Below are 23,713 nucleotides of genomic sequence, written 5' to 3'. Positions count from 1 at the left end.
GAATGAGCAAAACAACTCATCCGTTAAAATTGCACCGTTAAATGTTTGTTTTAGTGTTTACATATAAGGTATAATAACAAATTTAGCCCTCAACCTTTAACAGTTTTTTAATTTGAACCCTATTATTTTATTGGAAGTAAATTAGAAAAAATTTAAACTAATAAGGTTAAAGAGTCAAAATGACCTTAGTAACAAATTAAAAAAAAAATGATTAACCCTTTAAAAAAAGAATAGGAGTCAATTTTTTAAAAAATTAATAACTACTAGATTTTAATCGGTCAAGATTTTTATTTTTTATAAATTTTTTTATAATTTTATGATTTTTAATTTTAAAAGGCCTAATTGAAATTTTTAAAATTTTGTTACCATGCCTCATTAATTTAAATATTAACCTTATTAATTTTAAAATTTCTAATTTACTTCAAATAAAAAATAGAGATCAAATTGAATAAATGTGTAAAGATTAAGGGTTAAAATTGTTATTATATCTCATATATAAACACTAAGCTCTATAAGAGTCTATTTTACTTACTTATCTAATGTACATTATGAGCTAAAATACAATCTAAAATATAGTACAGAAAATTTTATGGTACTTTCACCCATACAAATCAAATCCGAGCTTTGAATCTTAGACATTTAATTTATTTTTATTTTGTATTAAAAGATTTTATATAAAATTAAGAAAGCATTATTATAATATTATTTAATACTCTCCCCAAAAGTTATTTGAGCAATTTTGAATTAATATTGTTGACTCGTAACACCGACTTAGTCAACCCCATATATTATATATAGTAAATGATAAAATAAAAAAATAATGTGATATTTAAATCTTCTAATTTAAAAAAAAACCTAGAAATCTGTTCTTACCCTAAAATATATAATACAATATATTTTCAATACAAGTTGAACTACATTGGCAAATTAATCCAACCAGCTATTCATTAATTCTTTGCCAAATCATCTAAGAATGCCAAAATCAAATGCTACCAAAGACTCATTTTCACAACATTTCTTTTTTACTCATTGCTTTCACTCTCTCAAATTAAGCCTTGCATTTTGAACTTTAACAGACAGCTTTAACTTCTGTTCTTCCATGTCCCTCAACACAGCCAGCAGATTCGCTCTGTACACTTCGCATCGGCGGTTTATGCTCTCCAACTCTGTTGTCAATTCCCGGATTTTCTTTTCCTTCTCGTCCTGGTTGACAAAATGATAGGAAAATAACATAGATTTCAATTACAAATACAACAAAAAACAAAGATGGTAATGCGTCCAAGATTGTTCTTTTCCCACGCACGCACATGTATCAGTGTGCTTAAGATAAATGAACACAAGGGTCAGATATATATCATAAAAATGATCATGTAATTGCTTCGTATGTCCTGTATCTATCTATATGAAGAAGAAATCATGTAATGAATGGGATTCTTATCTGTAGGAATGGTGGTTTGAGCTAGGAACGAGCATGAAGAAATAAAAAAATACCTATTTATCTTTTGAGTGGTTCGGCTGGATCAATCATTCAAGACCTTTGGTCTCTACCCAGACCAAATGAAAAATATGGATGCACTTTTTATGTGTTTGTCGAGAATGATTTTGATCTTAGTTTAGGGCCTAATAGAAGTAGAAGGCGCTCTGGTGGGATCCTCTCTAATAGAAAAAGATTGCAGTCAGTTAGATAATACACACATACATACTAACCCAAATCATTGAGGCAGTAGTGTAAAAAAGTTAGCATTGAGTTAGAGTTATGTTGGTACCGCTGTTAATCTCAGATGAGTATTGTTGATATGACTCGATGAACATACCAACACATCAACAGGACTGAATAACTAAACACCGATCAACCGTCCAAGCCCTAAATGCCAGCAAATATATATATATAAAGTAGGAGAAACTGACCGCAGATTGACATGCCACTGTCTCGATATCTCCAGCTGCATGCAACTCTTGATTACGTCCATTGCTCAGTGCTCCATCTTCAGCAGATATAGGGCTTTGGTTTTTTGCAGAGCTAACCTTTTTCAGTGCCTCTTGTAAAGCATCCATTGCCACATTGTAAACATGAATAGATTTCGCCCCTTCTTCAACGTACTTAATAGCTTCTTGGCGTAGAGTATTGTACCGATCTGTTAAGGATTCCCGGGAATTATTTGGCAATTCGGTAGCATGTTCATCCTGCATGTCTCCAATTTTGGCATTTCTCGTCCATCGCTTTAGTACATATTGTGAAGGTAGTGTGAGAACATTTTTCGCTCTGAAAACTGCTAATATGTGCCTGCATATGATCCCGGAATGTTCAAACATTTGGCAACTGCAATTAGCTTTCATCTCAAAAGAAGTGAAATTAACGGTGTGCGCTTTGTGCTCTTCCCCGAATTTGGCCACCCGATATGTTGCAACTGTTCCTGAGTCATCGATTTTAGTGGCAGGATTGGCAAGGGTCTCAACTAGCTCCTCCTGGAACTTCATGAATATTCTTCGCGTATAGAGATTAGCAGCTTGTTTTTCCATAGGAGATGGTGTCTTAAGAACCGGTGAAGTGTTGGTGCTGTCATAATCAGACTTTAACTCTTTCTCGTGCCAACTTGCTACGGCTTTCTCATACTGTTTAATCAACATCTGTATGGTGGTCGATGCATTCACAAACCCTTCAAAGAATGAGTTTAAACCTATGTTTCTCTCGGTTATAGAAAAGTCCCCAAAGAAGATATCTCGCATATAAGCAGGGACCCACTCTTGCCGAGCATTGTACATTGACTGAAGCCATTCATTGTCCATAACAAAGTAACGTTCCAGAAGCGAAACCCATGATGATTCAAACTCATTAATTGTCTCAGTCTCATTAACGCATTTCTTAAATTCTATTTCGAATGTAGGCTGTGATTGGTATATGTGAGCCAGCTTCTCTTGGGTTTCTTTGAAAATGCTCCACCTATTGAATCTAAGGCGTGTTTCTGGAAGAACCTGTGTGACAGCCATCTGTATGAGACGATCAGGGTCAGTTGTTATTGAGATGGGACGACGATCAGACATTGCATGAAGCCAAGTTTGGAATAGCCATGCAAATGAGGCCTCAGAGTCATTGAGAATTAAAGCACAACCAAACAGCACCGGCTGCCCATGGTGGTTGAGTCCACTAAACGAGGCAAATGGAACCCTATAACGATTGGTCCTATATGTTGTGTCAAATACGACAGTATCCCCAAAGTAAGCGTAATTCATCCTTGATGTTGCATCCACCCAAAATATGCTTCCACCGGTGTGGTCATTATCACCTTGAATTGCATAAAAGAACGAAGGATTCTCCGCTTGCATTCGTCTCAAATAGTCCAATACATGGTTAACCCCACCCCCTACGGCCCGGTGTCTTGTGGCACTCATTTCTCTCTAAAATCCCACTGTACCAAACAAAAAGAAACAAAATGTGTTTAAGCTCCTCATTCAAGTTCTTAGTTACTACACATTTGATCAATGCTTAAGCAGCGACTCACCGCCCTCACCTAATAATTTAAGCGTCGATTTATAAGGTCAACTGAATAAATTAGGATATGCTAGAGCTAATATTCTTTACACCATCTTTCATTGACCGAAAACAAACATAATAGGTTTCAGAAACAGAAAATTTCATATCCAATTTCTATATAGATTTTATTGACGACAATAAAAAGCTTTTGAGCCCGAAGATTAGCTCAATAGGTTCATGCACTCATCCTTAAGAGGCAGTACTAAGTAGGTATAGGATTCAAATTCCAGTTTTGAACCCTGAATATTAGTTCAGTTAGTTCATGCAACCATCCTTCGGAGGGTAACACTAAGCCAGCACCGGATTCAAATTCCGGCCTCTACGATCCCTTTCCGGATACCCAACCCTCAACATCCTTTATGCTATGTACACACACACACACACACACACATATATGCATATATTAAGCTTTTCTATAATGGTGGGATTGGATATAAATTCGTTTAATATGAACCCTCTGGTGAAAAAACATAAAGAAGTTTCTTAATCCAAAACATAAAATCATTCGAACCCAGAACCGAAAACCTACTCCAAGCAAGCTTCTAACTCTCAATATAAGCATTGAATTAATTGGAAAACAAAAATATCAATTCATAAACAGCAAAACACGAAAATTAGAAGAAACCAAATGAATATAAACATAAAAATGATGAATGATGATAATGAAAGAATAGGAAACTGACCCAAAGCCCTGATTTGAGATAAAAAGCTGATTTTTTTTCACCGCAGTTCAATGTAAGGCGAGGAATTGACTTGTTATTGATGAAGTTGAAATGGGAATTTGGGGATGGGTCAAAAGAAATTTAGTCTTATTGTTTGCTTGGTTACAGTTGGGCGATTTGCCCACACTTTTTACAACTGCTGTTTCCTTTCATCAACAACTCAGTTTGCAGAAAGATGGAAACTCATGGCTGTGTTGTTTTCTTTTTCTTTTTTTCAAGGCCTTGTGTCCGTGAACGAAGGGTATTGAGGTTTTTTTTTTTTTTGGTTAAATTCTACTATTATTAGTCGTTAAACAAAAATTATGTATTTAGTCCCTATGTTTTGATTTGATTAAATTTAGTCCTTATCTTTTTTGAATTGATCAATTTTAGTCTCTTTTCTTTAAAAATTTGAAATTTTAATTCTGACTCAAATAGTTACAGTTATATCTATTTGATTAAATTCAATTACTGGTCTCATATTGTGCATACACTAATAGATTTGTCCATATTTTCCAAAGGGATCGTTCTAAATCCCTGTACTTTTCAAATTTTAAAAATTTAATCTTGACACAGACGACAATCGCTAATCAATTAACTGAATTTTTAGTGAGTAATATGTGGAAATAACAAGTTGACATAACATTACACATATGATAATATGTTTGTCACGTCGGATTTTAGAAATAACACAACTTAATGAATTTAATAGATATCATTGTGTGAGAACTGAAATTTTAAAGTTTAAAAATATAAGTAAAAATAATAAAATTAAAGTATAAGGACTAAATCCATAACTTTCATAAAATATAAGCACGATAGTAGAATTGAACTTTTATACCAAAATATGGTCCTTGAAATTGGATAAGAAAATTATGTAAAAGGGCAAATATTTGCTTTTGTTGTTATAATTTATTTATTTTATGATTTTATGATTTTTCTATTTATTATTAATTATTTTGTTTTTTATTTTTCTTTAAATTTCGAATGGTTAAACCGATAATTGAATCATAGTTTGATTAGTTCAAGACCGAACTGATACTTACAACATTGGATATTGGTTTTTGATTAACTTTGAATCATCATTACCTCTTTAAACAAGAATTTGAATTCAAGTTTTGTAAATGGAGAAAATAGATATTAGGAGAGCTTCTCCCTTTCAAGGTCTGACGTAATTCAACTTTCGGTTTATTTGAGAGTTAATGTTACTATGAATACAAGGGGTTAAATACCAAACAAAATGTATAATTTTGTAGTGAAAACAATAATAAATACTAAATTATGGCATTGATGCAAAAAGTTTTTGTGTAAAAATATTAAAATTTATATAAAAATTAAAATGAAATTTTGGTTAAAGTGATAAAATTAAGGTTTTATAAGTGTTGGTGTCATGGTTTCAAATATCGCCATATGTGAATTTCTTATTAAAAATATAAAATGAAAAAAAGTACATTATAATAAGATAACTTATTTGTATATAAAATGGAATTTTAATAATTTCTCCATGGAGTTTGTGTATCTAATTAATTCATAATAGTAAGTTATTTGTTGATACATGGTTTGATGTTGGTGGTTATGGATGGTTCGAATAAGGGTGTCGAAAGCTGTCTAGTCTAGTTTTGATGAGTAGGGATGAATTCTGTTTGATTCAATCATGTTTTTAAAAATTTTCAAACCATTCAAAATAAATTATTTCAGATTTTTAATTTTTTTATATTAATTTGGGTTTCGGGTTATTTTGATAAAACAACATTTATTTTTGTGGCTTTTGAATATTATTTACTAAAGTTTGAAAGTTTTTTTAATAAAAAATTATATAACATTTAAATATATATTGTATATAGATTTTTAAGTTATTTTAACTATTTTAAATATAAAATATTTATTTTAGTTCATAAAAATTAAAATTAATGATAAATTAAATAAAAAAAAAGAATATGGTTTGGTTTGCTATTTCACTTTGGAGTGACTTAAGTGGGTTTGACTTAACAAGGGCTCATGTGCTGAACATGTGAGAGATAAGTGTTGGTGAAGAATATGACATCTTCATCATCATGAAAATGCAATACAAAATGTGGTGTTTTCTCTGGAGGTGTAGCTCTCTATCTTTCTCTATCTTTGATTCAGGCAAACTTCTTATTCTCTGATCGAATGTGACTGATTTTGGCAAGGTTGTCTAACAAAGTGATTACATATAACAATAGTCATATTTAATAATATGATATTTTTAATGTCTTAACTTAAATGGAGTTGTGGTTAAAAGTCTAACTAGTGGTTAAAAGTCTAACTAGACACCTATTTGGCACATGTTTGAGTTATGTTAACCCTATCCCCTACTCTTAAAATTGCATACTTCTTTAGGTGATAATGCTTTTCCTTCGAATTATGTTTGATTCTTTCAGTTGTGAAAATAGTATTTTAATTTTTGCACTTGTAACGGTGTTTCCTGATATGACTTTTCTTGCAACAATATGATAATAGTCAGATTCTTGTATCTTGATCTTAACTTGCTTCGGCTTTTATCTCTATCATTTTTGCCTTTATATTTGCTTCTCCCCTAAAAATAAATTAAAAAGCTAAAATTTCGTAACATATATGTTTTCAAGTTTATTCCACATTATGTTTGGATGTGTCTCTTGATCAGTGTAATTGTAAACATTTTCGTCACCAAATTATTGAATAAAACCATGCACCTGTTGATGTTCAAATGCCTACTTGTTATCATTTTAAGCTTGAGTTTTTGAGTGACAAAAATAGGAAGATGTAAAACATTCACAAACAAAAGGTCTTTCATTTTATTTCAGCAAAGTTGATAATTCGTACCATTCAACACAATCGTTCTACTTGTGTTAATTTTCATAACTACCAAACATGAAAATTAAACTTTGATACCAATTTGAAGGAACGAAATTGAAATTACCAAATAGCACAAAAACACAACCAATGTTCTTTCTTTCTCCCAATAAACACAAGTTGGCAACTATGGCGACCACAATAACACAATATCTCTTCAATGAACACCAAACAATCACAAGAAAATAAATGAGACATGATTTTTACGTGAAAAAAACCATTTTAAAATAGAGGGTAAAAATAACATTGACTTAACACTCAACTCAAAAGCTCAACTATATTTAAAGTTCTGGCTACAAAATTCACAATATAAAACTATTACATTGAACATATAACTCCAATAAGACTAATAACAAGTAACCGCAAACAAACAAAAGAAAAAAGTTAAAAATATCACCTAAAATATGGTTGATTTTGAAATTAAAATTACGAAACTACAATACCATGATAAAAGATAAGACTGTACACAACTAACATATTCAAATCTATTAGTCATTACCCTAAAATCAACTTTAACAAACCACTGATGAACTCCTATTGAAGAGTTGATAAAAAATGCTTAAGGAAAAAAAATTTATTTGAGTCAAAGGTTTTTCTCTCTTTTATCTTTTGAGTGAACTATCCCACCTCTCACTTTCTTTTAAAACATAAAAACTATCCCACCTTATTTTTAAAAGGCAAATGGCAAAGTGAATTTTCCCATATACAATAAGACCTATGTCCCAATAAATACTGAAACGTAAAGAGAGTTATTAAAATGGAAGAAATACTTCTCAACAAAACAAGAATAGCTTCTAGTCTATATGATGTCATGTAGAAGAACCCCCAAAGTATATTTGTAAAAAAAAAAAGGATGGAACCATTAAGGTTTATTTTTGTAGCTAGAATAGCTTGAATGGCTAGGTGGGCTAGGCATGTGGATCTTTATAAAGCCTTAACCCAACAAGCTTGGTGCATCTTCACTTAGCCAAGTGGTTTTTGCATAATCAATCATGGAAGGATATATCATTCAAGGTAGAAACAATCGATGATGCTAATGATTCATCACCGGTAATACTCAAATAAATTCTACCTAAATCCATGTAAGGCCTAAAGATTAATATGAATTCATCTTCCTTCAACAAATAAAAGATTCTAGGCAGAGAAATATGTTGCTAACATCCTTAAGAAATAAGAAGAATTATATTGGAAGTTCTAATCATGGCTTAAGAGAAGGGGTTTAAATAAATAGAGGTTGAGTGTAATAATGCACTACTGGTGAAGGAGAAAATAGCTGTTTGGTTGAGTTACATTTGTTGCATCAAGTCCTGAGAAGGAGATGGAGAGTAAGAATCCATCATATTTTAAAAATTCATAATGAAGTGATTGATCATATAGTTAAATGTTATATTCTTGGAGTTTCAAGTTTGCAACTATACGACAATCCCCCAGATTCAGTGAAAAGTTTGCTATTAACCAATTTAACTCGATCAATATCGAGTTAAAATGTAACTAGTTGATGTCTCACTTTATATTGTTATTTTCTACAAAAAAAAAATTATGTTAACCAATCATTGAATCATATTTAGATTTGAATAGCATTTTTGTAATTTCTGAATCTTATATAAATGCTAAACATTAACATCTTCTTATATATAACATCTCCCACATATGATCTTATTCTATCTTCATCTTTCAATATTCCTTCGTCTCTACCAAAATATTGACTTAAACATCGAAAAGTAGTTCAAAGCATAAACTTCGATATGTCTTAGCTCACTGTTGTTTTGCACCTTTACCACATAGCTTAACCAAGGCCAACAAAATTACATCAACAACCACCTTTTTAAAAATGCCATTTTGGTATAGCAATGTGGTTTGCTTTCAAATGTCATTATAGATCGATAGAATACAACCTTCTCATATTCAATAACATGGTTGTTTATGGAAAATTTTTTCATATTCAATAACATGGTTGTTTATGGAAAATTGGAAGCCAAACTTTTCTATACAAACCAGGGGTGAAGTCAGAAAATTATTTTAGAAGGGCGGAATTAAATTGTATATTTTTATGATAGTAAAAAAAAAAATTAATTTTACCATTTTAATAGCCTATATCTTTATAATTCTTAAAGGATTAAATCAAAATGTTATCATTTGGGAGGCCAAAGTGTAATTTTATTATTACTAATTTTAAATTTTATAAATTATAAAGAGATTTAAAGAAAAAAAATTCATTTTAGGGAGCTGGCTAAGATTCGCCACTGATACAAGCTTCATCGAACCCTAACAATTCAGCTACATGTATTGCAAAGGGATATGATTTTGATTTGTGCAAATCATTCATCAAGTAAATGTTTGAAGAAAATATGGCATTGGCATGTGAGGCAAAAATAACAAATTGTCTTTTTTAGGATATTTTTTGAAGGGCAAATGCGGATGGCATGCGATCCGAGTATTTCGAAAAAATTTTATCCTTTTCTCCAATCTCTCTCCAATATGAAAATTTTAAGCCATTTGCTTGAATCATTAGATTAAAATAATTCAGATAACTGCAAAAATCTTAGCAGCACAAATCCGAGAATTGGAGATACCACTTGCTTTCTCAGCCTTGAGATCAGCCCTGATTTTCATTTTGAGTTCCCGTCCCGGCCGACGTCAACGATGGTAATTAACTCATCATTTTCATATATGATTTAAAATGTTGCATTTATTGCGATTCCAAACATAATAAATGCATGCCACAAGGTAAAAAGTAAGGTTGCGATGGTTCGATTCTTCATCTAAACATGAATTTTATGATTTTTTTTTAATTTTGCTTTCCTAATTTGATTGAATCTAAGCCTTGCACATTCTCATCAACTATATGTTTTCCAATCAACATTCTAAAAACTTTACTCCCTTTACTAATCACATCGGATCATACTTAAAACATTTCAATTTAATGGTTATTTTGGACATTTCAAAGCTAGAATATATTATCTTTAGTGACACTTTTTTTAACAAATCTTTAGTAACACTTGAATTTGAATGCGAGTGTTATATATAAATATGTATTCAATATATATTTAAAAGATTTTATCTTCGTAATCTATGTTTATATATATTTTAGATAAAACACGAAAACACTATAAAATTACATTAGTTCCTCATAGAATTGAAATAATACATCCGAGTTAAATCTGGTACTAAGTAAGAACCATTGAATCCCTATAAAATTTGTAATCGTAAATTTAGTCATATGATCAACAATTGTATTCTGAAATCTAGGGATATGGCGTATATAGACCTTCAATCTATATTTATATTTAAATATATGTTAGATCAAGTGTTGAATATAAGTATATTTGATTAAGATAATTATATATCCATATTTGTCATAGTAGTAATATGTGGTATGAAATTGTTTCAGATTCACTTTGTACTTCTAATCAGTAGACAAGGGAAAGTTAGGTTGACAAAATGGTATTCTACTTATTCTAAGAAGGAAAGATCTAAGGTATATATGACTACCATTTTTATTTACTTCTTTATTTATTATTTATGTAAGATTTCTCGATTGTTTTTTGAAATATTTGTGTTTGAATATCCGTAATTGACAAGTTTATATATATATATATATTGAAATGATTCTCTAAGAACTCTCTGAATAAGTAAGTTTCTTTTTTTTGTCACATACTTTCTATGTCACGGGCAAAAAAAGACCTGTCTAATAACTTACCATGTCTTTTATCCTTTGAACTAATAAATAATTGTATTTTTAGTTTTTTTTTAAATATTTCAAATTTAAACCCTTTTTAACAAAAAGGTTTTAGCTTTCATCCTTAATTTTTTATTGTTTTTATTAAAAATTTTGGCTCTACCCTGTATTAGGTACATTTGTGTCCAATTTCAGGTTAAAATATGTATAAATTCTTGTATTTTTCAGAAATTTAGAATTTAGTGTATGTTCTTTTATTTTAGGAATTTAATTTCTATACTTTTCAGATTTTAAAATTCAGGTCCAATGTTAACATTATTAAAATATTTTGTTAAATTCAAGTTCATTACAACATCTTTTTTTAATTACATTACTACCGAGCGAGTATTTTTTTATTTGAAAAATCGCACACCAACAAGTTTAACCAAAAAAAAGTTAATTGTGTTGACACTTAAACCTAAATCTGAAAAGTAGAGTGACTAAATTCTTAAAAATAAAAGTACAAGAACTAAATTTCAAATTTTAATTTAATTATCATAAATTTTCATGTAATAAAAATGTCAAATCACTATATCCATATTGGAATACATGTTAAACAAAATATTAAAATAAAAATAAAAAATCAATGTAACATAACATATCCATACCCATCAGAATCATAAGAATGTGCAGCAATTGTCCTTTGTATTTGGTACTTTGCTTTTGGTTTAGAGATTGTGATCAGAGGTGTTTACATATTTTATACTTATTTAAGTTTGTCTTATCTCTAAATATGAGCTTAAAATTTTATCGAAACCCATTCATATTATTGTTTAAAATATTTATATTATATTATTTTAATATTTAATAATATTTTTATTTTTATTTTTATTTATTGAAATATATTATACAGTCATTTTAACATTATTTTAATTCTTACATTAGAGTAGTATTATATATTTAGTATAGGTTTAGTTTTTTAATATGTTCTAAATTACATTATATATAAAAATAACACAATATAAAGTATTATAAACTTTTAAAAGCGGGTCACGTCGAGCTAGGCCGGGTTTGGGCCTTAAATGTTCAAACTTGAACTCGATTCATATTTTAAACAGGCTTAATTTTTTGTCCAAACTTATTTTTTGGGCCTAATATTTTTATTTAAATCTTCATTAATTTCAAATGAACATTCAAATTTGAATAAATAACCCAATCTATGAACATATCTAATTGTGACAAATGGCATAGGTACTCCGAGAGCTGAGTGGGGTGATTCTCACAAGAGGCCCCAGACTCTGCAATTTTGTGGAATGGAGAGGACTTAAAGTCGTTTATAAAAGGTAATTAAAACAAAAACACATATATATATATATATATATATATATATATATCAAAAACTATGAATCTGGTTTCTGGGATTTTTATATAATATTAAATTAATGCAGATATGCTAGCCTTTATTTCTGCATGTGCATAGATCCTGATGGCAATGAATTAGAGATCCTGGAAATTATTCATCACTATGTTGAGGTTCTTGACAGATACTTTGGCAGTGTGAGTTTACCTTAACTAAACTTTTCACCTCTGTTAGGTGTATTATTGAATGCCACACATACACATACATGCATAAAGGTTTGTACATTAGATAAAAGAATAAATTGTTTTTTGTTAAAAGTTTTATTTATTTTTATTATTAAAATTGATGTGACTGATAAAATAATCGAGACAATTATATGTGCATGTATCTTATTCGACATATAGTGATAAAATTTTAAAAGTATAAATAAATAAAAAATTTAATAAAAGGATAAATTTATTATTTGATCTAATATTTAGAGATTATTTTTTAATAGAGATAATAAAATGCAAGTCGACTCCTAATATAAGGATTTTTATAATACTTTTTACCATAACTACACTGTTTTCCATCTCTAATTGTGGAATTATTTAGACAGGTTTGTGAATTGGACTTGATCTACAACTTTCATAAGGTATGTTTATTATCCTTTCCCTCTAATAGGGCTGAGCGAAATATCGAGAATCGGTTCGAACTGTAATGTTCAGTTTAATTTATTTAATTTGATTCGATTTCGATTCAATTATTATTTGAAAATATTCTGTTTGATTCATTATTCATAAACTTAAAAATTGATAAATCAAACAGATACGAACCAATTAAATTTGGTTTAGTTACTTTTGATATTCAATTCAATTTTGATTTAGTTTTTGAAAATCAAAATATTGCACAGTAAATTGTAAATTTTTTACAAAATCGATTTAGACCGAATCATTATCACCCAAGTAAAGAAAATCATTTTACAACAATTTACAATTATATATATAGAACCATTTTAAAAAGTTCAACCTACTCGCAGTAAACACATATCTCTAACTGACACTCAAACCCGAATATGATGTTTGAAATTGAAGGCGTACTATATATTGGATGAAATCTTGATATCTGGTGAACTTCAAGAGTCAAGCAAAAGAACTGTTGTACGTTCAGTAGCTGCACAGGTACATCAACTTAATTAATTACAAAAAATTCATGCCTAGTAATTTTATTTTTTTTAAAAAGAAAATCGAGATTCAACTAGAGTGTTCATGGACCAGATCTAAACATGATAATAGCATATTTTATGCTTGCCCAAGCTTAGCCTGGCCTAAAATTTGGACCTAAAATTTTACTCAAATTCGTCTATATTTGCAAAAAAATTAATTCAAACCTATTTTAAGCCCGCTCATATTATTTTTAAATTTTTTTAAAAATATTTATATTATATTATTTTAATATTTAATAATTATATATATTTTTATTTACTGAAAATATTTATATTGTCATTTTAATATTATTTTAATGTTTACATTAAAATAATATTTTATATTTAGTATAAATTTATTTTTTAATATATTTTAAATTACATAATATTTATAATATAACATATTATAAACTTAAAACAGGATAGGTCGGGTTGACTCGGGCTTTGAATGTTTAAGCTTAAACACGATTTATTTTAGATGGGTTTAATTTTTTTGTTCAAGCTTATTTTTCGGGCCTAATATTTTTAGTCAAACCTTTTTAAATTTCGGACGAACCTTTTAATCTGAATGGATAATCTGATTCATGAATAGACCTAGTTTCAACTTAAGTGATTACAAATTTGAACCAGAAATCCTTCTAAAAATTGGATATCGTCTTGGTTCGACTAATTAATAAAATACCTTTACTTTCAAAATTTTCGAGTGAATTAATGTTTTTTCCTTTTTTATTTATTTGTCTGAGTTGTAGGATTCACTGGTGGAGGCCGCAAAAGAGCAAACCGGTAGTACCATTAGCAATATAATCGCACATGCCGCAAAGTAGGTTAGGAGGGTCGATTATTTTTCATATTTTAAAGTAATTTTATTATTTAATATTCGTATTAAATAAATATTTGAATATGAGTATGGTATTATGATATTTTAATAATATGGAAAAAAATTTAAGTATATACAATTACATTTAAATAAAATAGATTATTTTTGGTTGATTTTAGTGTATGAATGTGATAAATTATTTTAAATGAATTTATGTGGGGAATGTATATTACATGCCTGGTTTATTTTGTTAATAACAAGTAAAATTATTTTAATTTAATAAAAAAGTAAAATAAATATTTTCCTAAATAATAGAAAAAATTTAAATTTACTAACATTAATAAATTCTTAGAATCACATTAATACGATAAAAAAAATGTATTAGGGACCAATTATTTTTCATCAAAAATATTGTATCACAAATGAATACAACGTATTACAATGAAATATCACATATTAACAAAATTAATAAATTAAATTGAACATTTTATACACTCTATCTAGTAACCAATCATTCTATACTCGACATAGGTATAAATCAATACTAAGATATAATCCTCCAAATATATAAAAAAAAATCTAAAAAACAAAAGAATTTAACGTATACCCGTATCAAAAAATCATCTAACCACGAGATAACCCTCCAACTCCGAGCTCAACGTCTTTAACCGGAGACGAACCGTCCATTTCGTGCTCTTTCAACAACAGTTTAACATGGTCCGAACCATGTTTAGGCAACGATGTAGCCTTGTCTGCTTCAACAGCCCAACTATATAGGAGCATGCCAAGCACAGCAATGGCCATCCCAAGTATGTTTTTAAATGTTAGCTCTGAATCAAAGAGTAGCCATCCCAATATCAAGACACAAACCGTTTTCATGTGGCCTAAAACCTGGAACGAGACCGCGGAGAACCGTCCGATGCAGAGATATTGGCTTATATTGCAGAATACGGCTAAGGAACATGATACCAGTATGAAGAACTGCACACCCAATCAACCATTTCATAATTAAGTTATTATTATTATTTTTTTTTTGTAATATATAATGATTAATCGAAAATCAATTTAGTTACGAAGAGACGAGAAGGACTTACAAATGCGGCGGAGGATAAGTGATAAGTTGGGAGTAAATTGCCGGTGAGGAAGTAATCAACGAATGGACCCAGCAATAAAAGAGATAGGGCTTGGATCGGAGCTGTTTGGCTCAGCAATTCAAAGGACCCTATTGCATATTTCTTCTGTAAGGACCCGATTGACTGTTGCCACAAAGAAAAAACATATGGTTAAACTTAAAATCCAGAGATTTTTAATTAAATTATCAAAATGTGGTAACAAAGAATGACTCACCAATGTTCATGTCATGCATTTAAGTTTTTTTAGTAAACATATGCACACGTATGACTATGCTGAGGTGAATAATTATAAAAGAAAAAAATAATAAAGTGAAAGATATCTTTGTTCAACTAATATGTGGAAAGTTCAGATTCAGAAGAGAAAAATAGCAGCCAATGTTGGAGGACATGAGTTTGAGTATATTGAAACGTATTATCCTCTTATTTATGGGTTGATAAAGGGCTATGGGTAGTTCTAAGCATTATGTCAAAAATGATAAATATGATTAGAACTTATAATGAGATTGTTAAAACAAAAATATCACTTTCTTTTCCTTAATTTTTTCTCGAAATCAAGGTAATTAAAAATTAAGTAACTTAAGCTGGTTGAGTCTTAACTCGATTGACATAGACATTTTTGTCAATGCAGAAGGACATGGATTCAAATGCGCTGAAACATATTATCCTCTTATTTATGGGCTAGGAAGGGATTATCAGTAGTTTTAAGCATTATCTTAAAAAATAACAGATATAATCAGAAGTTATAATGAGATTATTCCAAATAAGGAAAATGATATTATTTTCTCTTGTCATTTCATCCTCTCATCGTTTCAATTACAAATCACTTGTTAGATATTTTGAACATGAAATGTTTCAAATTTAGAATGAGTTCAACTTTAATTTTAGATCAAATCTAATTGAATCTGACATAATTTTCAAGTTCGAATCCACATGGAGTAAAGAAGAAAGGATAATATGTAGTAGGAAGAGATGCTTACAATTTGTTGCAAGGAGGTAGAAAGGACAGCAACAAAAGCACAAAGGAAGCCCTGGGCATTAACTTTGACATCGGTAACAGTACAAACACCCACACCAACCACCACCACCATCACTGCCACCTTCACTTTGCTCGAATATTGTTTCCCATGGAGGATCCATTCCATCACACAAACGACCGGTATCATACTTAGCTTTGAAATCTGTATCATTAAAAACCCATCACCATTTTTATCTTCAATATCTAAATCATAATCTCAAACCATTCACTGGTTTCTATTGTTTTTTCATCCTGACACTAATATTCGAATCCGAGTAACATAGGTACAAGGAATTTTAATTACTTGATAAAATCCAACTGAATTCAGCATAAGGCTCAAGTTCATCCCAGTAATTGAAGTATTGGCGACAATGGAGAACCAGAGAAGTTCCCATAATGGAACCTTTTTTTGGGTGGTGTAACCACTGGCCTTTGACACTAATCCGATTATGCCAGTCATACAAAAGTGGAACCCAGTTAACGTTGTCGCTGTAAAAAGCACCAATCAGCTTGTTAGATTTCCAGCAGGTGCTAACAAAATTAAATCAACAAATAAATTTGGTATATTTCATCAAACACAATGTTCCTTTTTTTTTTCTTTAAAATGTTTTCTGAAGGTGAGAATTAATGATATTTATGGTCTGGTTTTGATTTTTCTTTTAAATTTTGGGATAGTGAATATATTTCATCAAGAGCGAAGCCATAAATTTTGTTTGGGGACCAAAATAAAATTTTAAAATTTTGGAGGGGTCAATGCTAAAAGATTTTGTGTTGGAAAAGCTTAGATTGAATTATTAACTTTCTATAAGGTCCAAAATTGAAATTACTCCTTTTAATGAAAGGCTAAAAGGACTCAAATTTAATGTTTTAATTTATGGAGGATTTAAGAGGCAATTCTCTCATCTAGCCACCTGCCTACCACTATGCCCCTGTATTTTTTAATAATCATCAAAATGCTAAGAATACTGAGGTTGATGACTTTTAAATAACATCTCGGATTTGTATACTATAAATGGAGAAAATAGTACAAGATGAACTTTGTCTTCTATAGATTCGAACTAATTCGACTTCAAATTTAAGCAATAATTGAGCTAAAATTGAACAAAATTAAATAAAACTAAAACCAAAATCGTATCCAACAATGGTTGAAATTGGTTCCCGATTTTTCTTTTTCTTTTTTTGCTAGAATCGTACTATGAATAGCAAGTAATAAGTCTACAGATCGGAAATGGAGAAAGAAACGAAAGAGCAACTGACCGAAAACGAAGGCATAACCGGCGGGGGACATGAGCTGTTTGTTAGCCATAATAAGGCCAACGGAGCTGACGACGTTCAAAGCCCAAGCTCCGATATCCGATACGGCAGATGACTGTTTCTTCTCTCTCTCCATGTCTCAGTACCAAATTTTCCAATACAGATCTGAAACGTAAATCAGCAGATATATAACCAAAATTTTGGAACTCTAAGCAGAATGTGTGGCAGTAAAACGCGTAAGAGGACTTAATATAAACTGCTTTGATACCTAAATTATACAATTGTTGAATTTCATGGAAACAAATGGAAAGGAACGGCAGCAATGTCCAAGTTCAAAGTCCATTGGCTATTATAGATCATAGGCAGCCAACGACTCGTTCAGATACTGTTTGATGTGAATAAAGAAAAATAAAAAAAGTAAAAATACCATTCCGTTGGTTGACTTTTCTTTTTCTTAAGCTTTTCTTTTCTTTTCTTTTCTTTTCTACCAATCAGCAATTTCATACTCGTAAATCCCGGATCCTTACCTCATTTCGCAATGATGAATCTTAAACGCTCATAGTTGCAATAATGAAAACGCTCAAAGTTGTTACAGTTTCGAATAAATCTGAAGAAAAATCCATACATTTTCTTGGCATCAATATTTAACTTTGATCTTACACCGTACAAATTCATGACACCTTGCCGGCTTGATGTGTTTTTATAAGAGGAAAAGGTTAATTTCAATGGCTCTAGTTATATTTTCTAAATATCAAAATTATAAGATTATAACAATTAGAGGTGTTAATGGGCCGGGCCGAATTCATGTCAAGCTTAAATATGATATGTTAAATTTGACTCGGCGTGAAATCTAGACCTAAAATTTTACTTAAACTTGTCCTTCTTTACAAAAGAATAACTCAAACTCATTTTAGACTCACCCATATTATTTTTAAAAGAATATTTTTATTGTTTTATTTTAATATTTAATAATTTTGTAATTTTTATTTATTAAAATTTTTATATAGTCGACATTTTTTAATATCTACATTATAGTAGTATTATATATTTAGCATAGATTTATTTTTTAATGTGTCTTAAATTACATATTATATAAAAATATCATAATATGAAGTATTATAAACTTAAAATGAATTGGGCAAAATTTAAGCCTTAAATATTCAAACTGAGCCCAACCCATATTTTAAACGAGTCTAATTTTTTAGTCAAAGTTTATTTTTAAAGTCTAATATTTTTACCCAAATTCTCTCAAATTTTAAATGGACCTTTAAAACCGCACCAACCCATGAATAAATCTGATATCAATCGAGTTATTCCATTAATTAAATTGTCAATTTAAACCTTAAATAGTAACACAATAGTTTAAATCCGCCGTGGAACATTTGAAACACATGAACTATATTAATAGTTGAAAGTGTGTTTTTTTTTTTTTGGAAGGTCTAACCGGGGCACTCAATTTGCGGTCACATCATGGTTTCTCCATGAAAATTTCTCCTCTTCTGAAGAGATAATTATTAAAGCTTTCCATTGGGCTGAGGACATTACACTTTCGATGGGGAATGGTATAGCGCAGAAGCGTAGCAACAGATCTTTATGAAAATGGTTTACGCCACCTACCGACTGGATAAAGCTAAACTCTGATGGGTTATGAACAATGACGGCAACGTGATCATAATGGGAACTGGTTGCAGGGTTTTTCAAGCCGAATTGAAAGCTGCTCTATTGTTCAAACAGAGTTGTGGGTACAGGGTCTTCGCTGGGCCTGAAATGTTGGCTATCATTTTATCGAGGAGGAAAGCGACAGCTATGAGGCTATTGAATGGATCAACGGACGGAATTGGAAGGTCTCTTTCTCTCATATTTATAGCCTAGTGTCACGGACTTAGAGTTGCAGATAAGATGACCACTTTGGCAACAGGTTCCATCACGTCCAACAATGTCGTCCCCTTTAAATAAATTTGTGATTACACATTTCTATTTTCATTAACTTCACCAGGTTTTTCAAATAAGTATTCGTATATCTTGTCTCATTCTCCACATGAAGAATCCATTCTATAAATAGCATATCTGTAAAAAGATAAAATGGGTCGAGCTTTGATCGATACCCCTTACTTACCAGCGCCACTTCCCAGCTCACAGAAAGGCATCCTTCTCGAGTAACTTTACTACCTCGTGCTGATCATTGAGCTTCGCAACATCGATCGGAGTCTTGCCGTCCATGTTTTGGAGAGTTCTGCAGTAAGAAGTTACGTTACAGGAGAAAGAAAAAAAAAGGTCGATACTCATGAGAGATCAAAATTAATGGTTTACTGACAATTTGTTTTACTTACACAGCAGCGCCATTCTTCAGTAGAAGGGCAACGCAGTCTTTCCGTCCATAGCCAGCTGCATAATGAAGTGCAGTATTCTTGTTCTTGTCCAAAGCATCCACTGCTGCTCCAGCTTCAAGAAGGATTTGAGCGCATTTCACCTTAATATAAAATCAAATTTGTATTAGCTTTACCCAGCCATAAAATGAACATGAAATTACACCCATTCCTTTGCAAGGAAATCTACAAAGCTATAGAAACATAACATGTGCATTAGCTGGAATGGATATAAAATACCACTAAACCAAGAAGAAAGCATAGCTTAGTAGTTGACGGATTCCATGATAACAATGACATCTGATAATCATTAGCAGAGCCTTATTGATTTGTGTTTAGATATGTAATAGTGATATAAAATTTCTCCCCACCTTAAAGATCCCAAGATGAGATGCTACAAGCAAAAAGGATCCAAATTCTACAGCATCGATGCTATTAGAAATCTCAGTGCTACTTGACACTGATCTTAAATCACCAAAGGTAATCAACTCGCTAAGATGGGTAATGAACTGATTCTCATCCAAAAGAGACTTCTTTTCATCAAGGTGAAGTGTTTTCTAAAATAATGAGTCAATAGTTACCCTTTTAATGCGTGAATTCAGAACTTCCTTCCGAAATAGTGATTATTTTATATTATAAGTTTTTACCTTTTCAAAATAAAATTCATTTTAAAATTCAAAGTTAACTGTGTTTTCTTTAACCTTTTTCTAAAAGTTATAGATAAGATCAAGGCTACCTTAGTGATTAAAACTATCTTATTTCAACACCAAATTTGTCCTAGCCAGATGAAAACACTTCATTTCTCAGGTGATGCAACAGCACAGAGAGAGAGAGAGAGAGAGAGAGAGAGAGAGATTCAGTTAGAATATTATTTTACCTCACCGTATCCACAGGCAAAATGCAATGCTGTCCTTCCCTCTGAATCTTCTTCATCCTTGTCAGCACCAGAATCTAGCGCAGCTTTTAGACCCTAAGTAATGAATACAGTCAAGAGTTTCTAGATTATCTGTCAAAGGGGAAGAACATCTGTACGAAGGGTTCATTCAGCCATACCTCAACATCACCAACACTAGCACAATTGTGTACAACTGACTCATCCTCATTTCCTACATCGCCTTCATCTGCAGCAGAGTTACCAGCAGAGGTGGCTGCATCTCCTGAACCAGCCACACCCATTGCTTCACCTAACTTCTGCAGAACTTCTTTATCATTCCAGTACCTAGAATAGAATCCTTTTCTTTATTAATATTTTAGCGAAGAAATTTTTGAATGTAGATATTCTAAAGGAGAAAAAGTTATGCCCACAAGCTTATAGGAAAAGTAATGCACACAACACAAGCTTATGATATGATGATGCTCTTAATCTCCTAGTATTTTGATCAATCACCTCATCATTGCTGCAGGACCGCTGGTCTCTATTTCTTCTAGGATATGTTTCAATGATGGATCTTCTTTAATGCGTGACATCCTTTCCTCAATCTGATCTTTGTGTTGAGGATTAGTCAAACTGTCAAGCATACTAGACATAGCTGGATCCTGAAGAAAGACACTAAAACTTCATCTACCATACATAAGATAAACAAAAAAATCATAAATCTGCTTAAACTTGCAGAACCCACATATACCTGCATTAATGCATTACCAAGGTGCTCAGCCATGCTCATAAACTGGGGATTTTGCATAACCTGTTGCATAGTTGAATAGTACTGCTGTGGATCAAACTGTGGAATACTCTCTTCAACTGCTGCCCCTTGAAAAGTTTTACTGAGCTGCTCAGCCATTTGGTTAAACGAAGGGTCTTTTGCTATCTGCTCAGCTAGTTCCTTGATGCTTGGATCCTAACCGAAATTATTAACATCCATAAGCCAAAAGTTAAAATTTGTTGAGATTTAAAGACAAAGTTGTTACAGCCACCAAGTCTGAAGGGAATGCAATATGAGATTAACATCAGACTGAATTCAGTCACTAGAATAACAAATTTTAGAAACTATAAATACCTGAATTGACTAAAAAGTCAAAGATCTGAATGCAAATTAAACGAAATCCAAAATGAGCTGTACCTTAAACTGAAGAACGATCTGACCCAAACACCTAAAAAATTGAACTTGACACTAAAATTAATAACAACTTTTTCATTAAAAAAAAATACAAATTTCATTCACCTGAACTAAAGGGAAACCCGACCTGAAAATAACTCAAACACATAACAGCCAAAATCTAGAATGACTTTAACTCTATATGACCCAACCAAACCTGTCCATTTGCCACCACTACTTGACACCCCATTCTAGCTATGTCAGATTGAACTTTGAGCCCCATAAAGACAGACCCCGCAAAATTTAATGTCCCCAAGTGCAACTACAGACCAATTTACAACCTTACCCAAGCCTTAAAATTATCAGTGGACACTGTTTTATTCTGTCAGCCCCAAGCCATTAGCAAGGATGTCATACTAGGTGCTATAAAATTATAAGTACTCTACTGAAACAGTGAATCAATGAGGTTAACCATAGAATTTATGATGCCATACTACTGCAGCATCGGCAAAGACACGGAACAAAGTGATGAGCTATGATTATCAAAAGTTGATCAAATGAATAACTTAAAGACGATTGTATTTTTTTCCCCATTCAAAGAAACAATTCATAACAATCCAAAACAAGATTTAAAATAAAAGAAGAGAAGCTCACATTAAGAAGGCCACTCATGGCTGAGAAATCGAAGGGATTAGGTGGGGTGAACCCCATTCCAGGCATGGTATCAGGTGAAGCTCCACCCTGTGCTGGTTTTGACTCTCCCGTGGAGGTTTCAGGTTTTGAGCTTTCGCCCTCCGTTGTCAAATTCGATTTCTCACCTAAAAAGACAAGAAAAAAAAGCATAAAAAAACCAACCGAACTTATAAATTTACGAACTCCACAACCAAGACAGATCGGATTAATCGATGTTACTCAGTCCCAATCAACAAAATCCCTAATACAAGTATAAGAACTAAATTTAGTACTACTTAAAGGAAATATAATAAACAATTACAATATAGCATTGAAAATAACGAAGAAACTTACCTTTCTACTTCGGATTCGAAAACAACATCAATTCATCACCGAAACATGGTACTAAACAGTAGTGATTAGAACAATCCACAACACTAAATTAAGTCAACTGACGATTAAGAAACAATGAGACGGAGCTCAAACAGATCTCAGAATAAAATACAAAAATCTAATTTAACAGCAAAAAAAAAAAACATAGAAAAAGAATCTGAGATTAAGCTGACCAGTAGCAGTGGATTCCTTCTGCGAGTTGGAAGACATATCGGGTCAAATAGCTGAATTCAACAATTTAAAAACCAAAAAGAAAGTGTTAGAGATTAGAATTTAAAATAAATTTAGTAGAGAAAATTAGCAAATTGATCATAAAATAAATTGAAACTACACCTCTTGATTTTTGAGGTTTTGGAGTTTGTGTAGCTAAAAGTGAAGGAAATATTTCAAAAAAAAAAAAATTGAAATGATAATAAAATAAGAGAACGAAAGGGCTAAGACTCTGGTCTCTGACAATTAGGAGTTAAATGACAATAGCGGGGTCTAAAACGTCCTATTACCCTTTTAATCCCCATATTATTTGTGCATTTAAAATTTAACGATTGATTTCAAGAATTTAACTTCTCGTTAGCTTTTCTTTTTCTTATTTAACGATTGATTTCAATGATAATTTCATTAATTTGAATTATGTGGAATTTTTAAATAAAAGATTTGATTATGTAACTTATATTATATACGTGAAGGTCAAATAAGTAAATAAAAATGTTGAATTTAGGATTGGAAGATTCTTTTAACATTGA

At 31.1% G+C, this 23,713-nt stretch overlaps 4 protein-coding genes across 8 annotated transcripts; 1 reads left to right on the top strand and 3 right to left on the bottom strand.

The window, feature by feature from the left end:
* Window positions 1–771: 771 nt before the first annotated feature.
* LOC108470744 (protein FAR1-RELATED SEQUENCE 9) lies at window positions 772–4,522 on the bottom strand. 2 transcript variants are annotated; one of them, XR_001869376.2, is made up of 4 exons: window positions 4,216–4,522; window positions 1,909–3,407; window positions 1,492–1,656; window positions 1,100–1,203 (listed from the first exon to the last, which is right to left on the bottom strand). XR_001869376.2 is itself a non-coding variant. In XM_017772188.2 (3 exons), exons 2-3 carry the CDS (start codon window positions 3,388–3,390, stop codon window positions 1,036–1,038), a joined length of 1,650 nt encoding a protein of 549 aa, XP_017627677.1. In that variant the 5' UTR covers window positions 3,391–3,407; window positions 4,216–4,522; the 3' UTR covers window positions 772–1,035. The 2 variants fall into 2 exon arrangements, 1 of the variants encoding a protein (XP_017627677.1); XM_017772188.2 differs by lacking the exon at window positions 1,492–1,656 and having other exon boundaries at window positions 772–1,203.
* A 5,099-nt stretch (window positions 4,523–9,621) lies between these two features.
* On the top strand, window positions 9,622–14,111 carry LOC108471751 (AP-1 complex subunit sigma-1-like). Its single transcript, XM_017773321.2, has 7 exons — window positions 9,622–9,732; window positions 10,478–10,564; window positions 11,996–12,087; window positions 12,193–12,301; window positions 12,703–12,738; window positions 13,178–13,264; window positions 14,037–14,111. The coding sequence occupies exons 1-7, from the start codon at window positions 9,730–9,732 to the stop codon at window positions 14,109–14,111; spliced, it is 489 nt and encodes a 162-aa protein (XP_017628810.2). The 5' UTR covers window positions 9,622–9,729.
* Window positions 14,112–14,485: 374 nt separating this feature from the next.
* On the bottom strand, window positions 14,486–18,227 carry LOC108472898 (UDP-rhamnose/UDP-galactose transporter 3-like). 4 transcript variants are annotated; one of them, XM_053026543.1, is made up of 7 exons: window positions 17,934–18,227; window positions 17,775–17,852; window positions 17,510–17,671; window positions 16,557–16,741; window positions 16,215–16,415; window positions 15,199–15,360; window positions 14,486–15,085 (listed from the first exon to the last, which is right to left on the bottom strand). In XM_053026543.1, the coding sequence occupies exons 3-7, from the start codon at window positions 17,640–17,642 to the stop codon at window positions 14,729–14,731; spliced, it is 1,038 nt and encodes a 345-aa protein (XP_052882503.1). In that variant the 5' UTR covers window positions 17,643–17,671; window positions 17,775–17,852; window positions 17,934–18,227; the 3' UTR covers window positions 14,486–14,728. The 4 variants fall into 4 exon arrangements, with proteins under 4 accessions (XP_052882503.1, XP_052882504.1, XP_017629950.1 ...); XM_053026544.1 differs by having other exon boundaries at window positions 18,034–18,227; XM_017774461.2 differs by lacking the exon at window positions 17,775–17,852.
* Window positions 18,228–19,453: 1,226 nt separating this feature from the next.
* LOC108470459 (ankyrin repeat domain-containing protein 2A-like) lies at window positions 19,454–23,461 on the bottom strand. Its single transcript, XM_017771774.2, has 9 exons — window positions 23,307–23,461; window positions 23,147–23,197; window positions 22,563–22,726; window positions 21,498–21,710; window positions 21,260–21,408; window positions 20,926–21,091; window positions 20,750–20,842; window positions 19,837–19,976; window positions 19,454–19,739 (listed from the first exon to the last, which is right to left on the bottom strand). Exons 2-9 carry the CDS (start codon window positions 23,181–23,183, stop codon window positions 19,640–19,642), a joined length of 1,062 nt encoding a protein of 353 aa, XP_017627263.1. The 5' UTR covers window positions 23,184–23,197; window positions 23,307–23,461; the 3' UTR covers window positions 19,454–19,639.
* Window positions 23,462–23,713: the final 252 nt, after the last annotated feature.

This window comes from Gossypium arboreum, chromosome 4, assembly GCF_025698485.1.
Source record: "Gossypium arboreum isolate Shixiya-1 chromosome 4, ASM2569848v2, whole genome shotgun sequence".
NCBI classification, from domain to species: domain Eukaryota; kingdom Viridiplantae; phylum Streptophyta; class Magnoliopsida; order Malvales; family Malvaceae; genus Gossypium; species Gossypium arboreum.
Note: the sequence above shows the minus strand (reverse complement) of the source record. Positions and strands in the feature narration are given on the sequence as shown.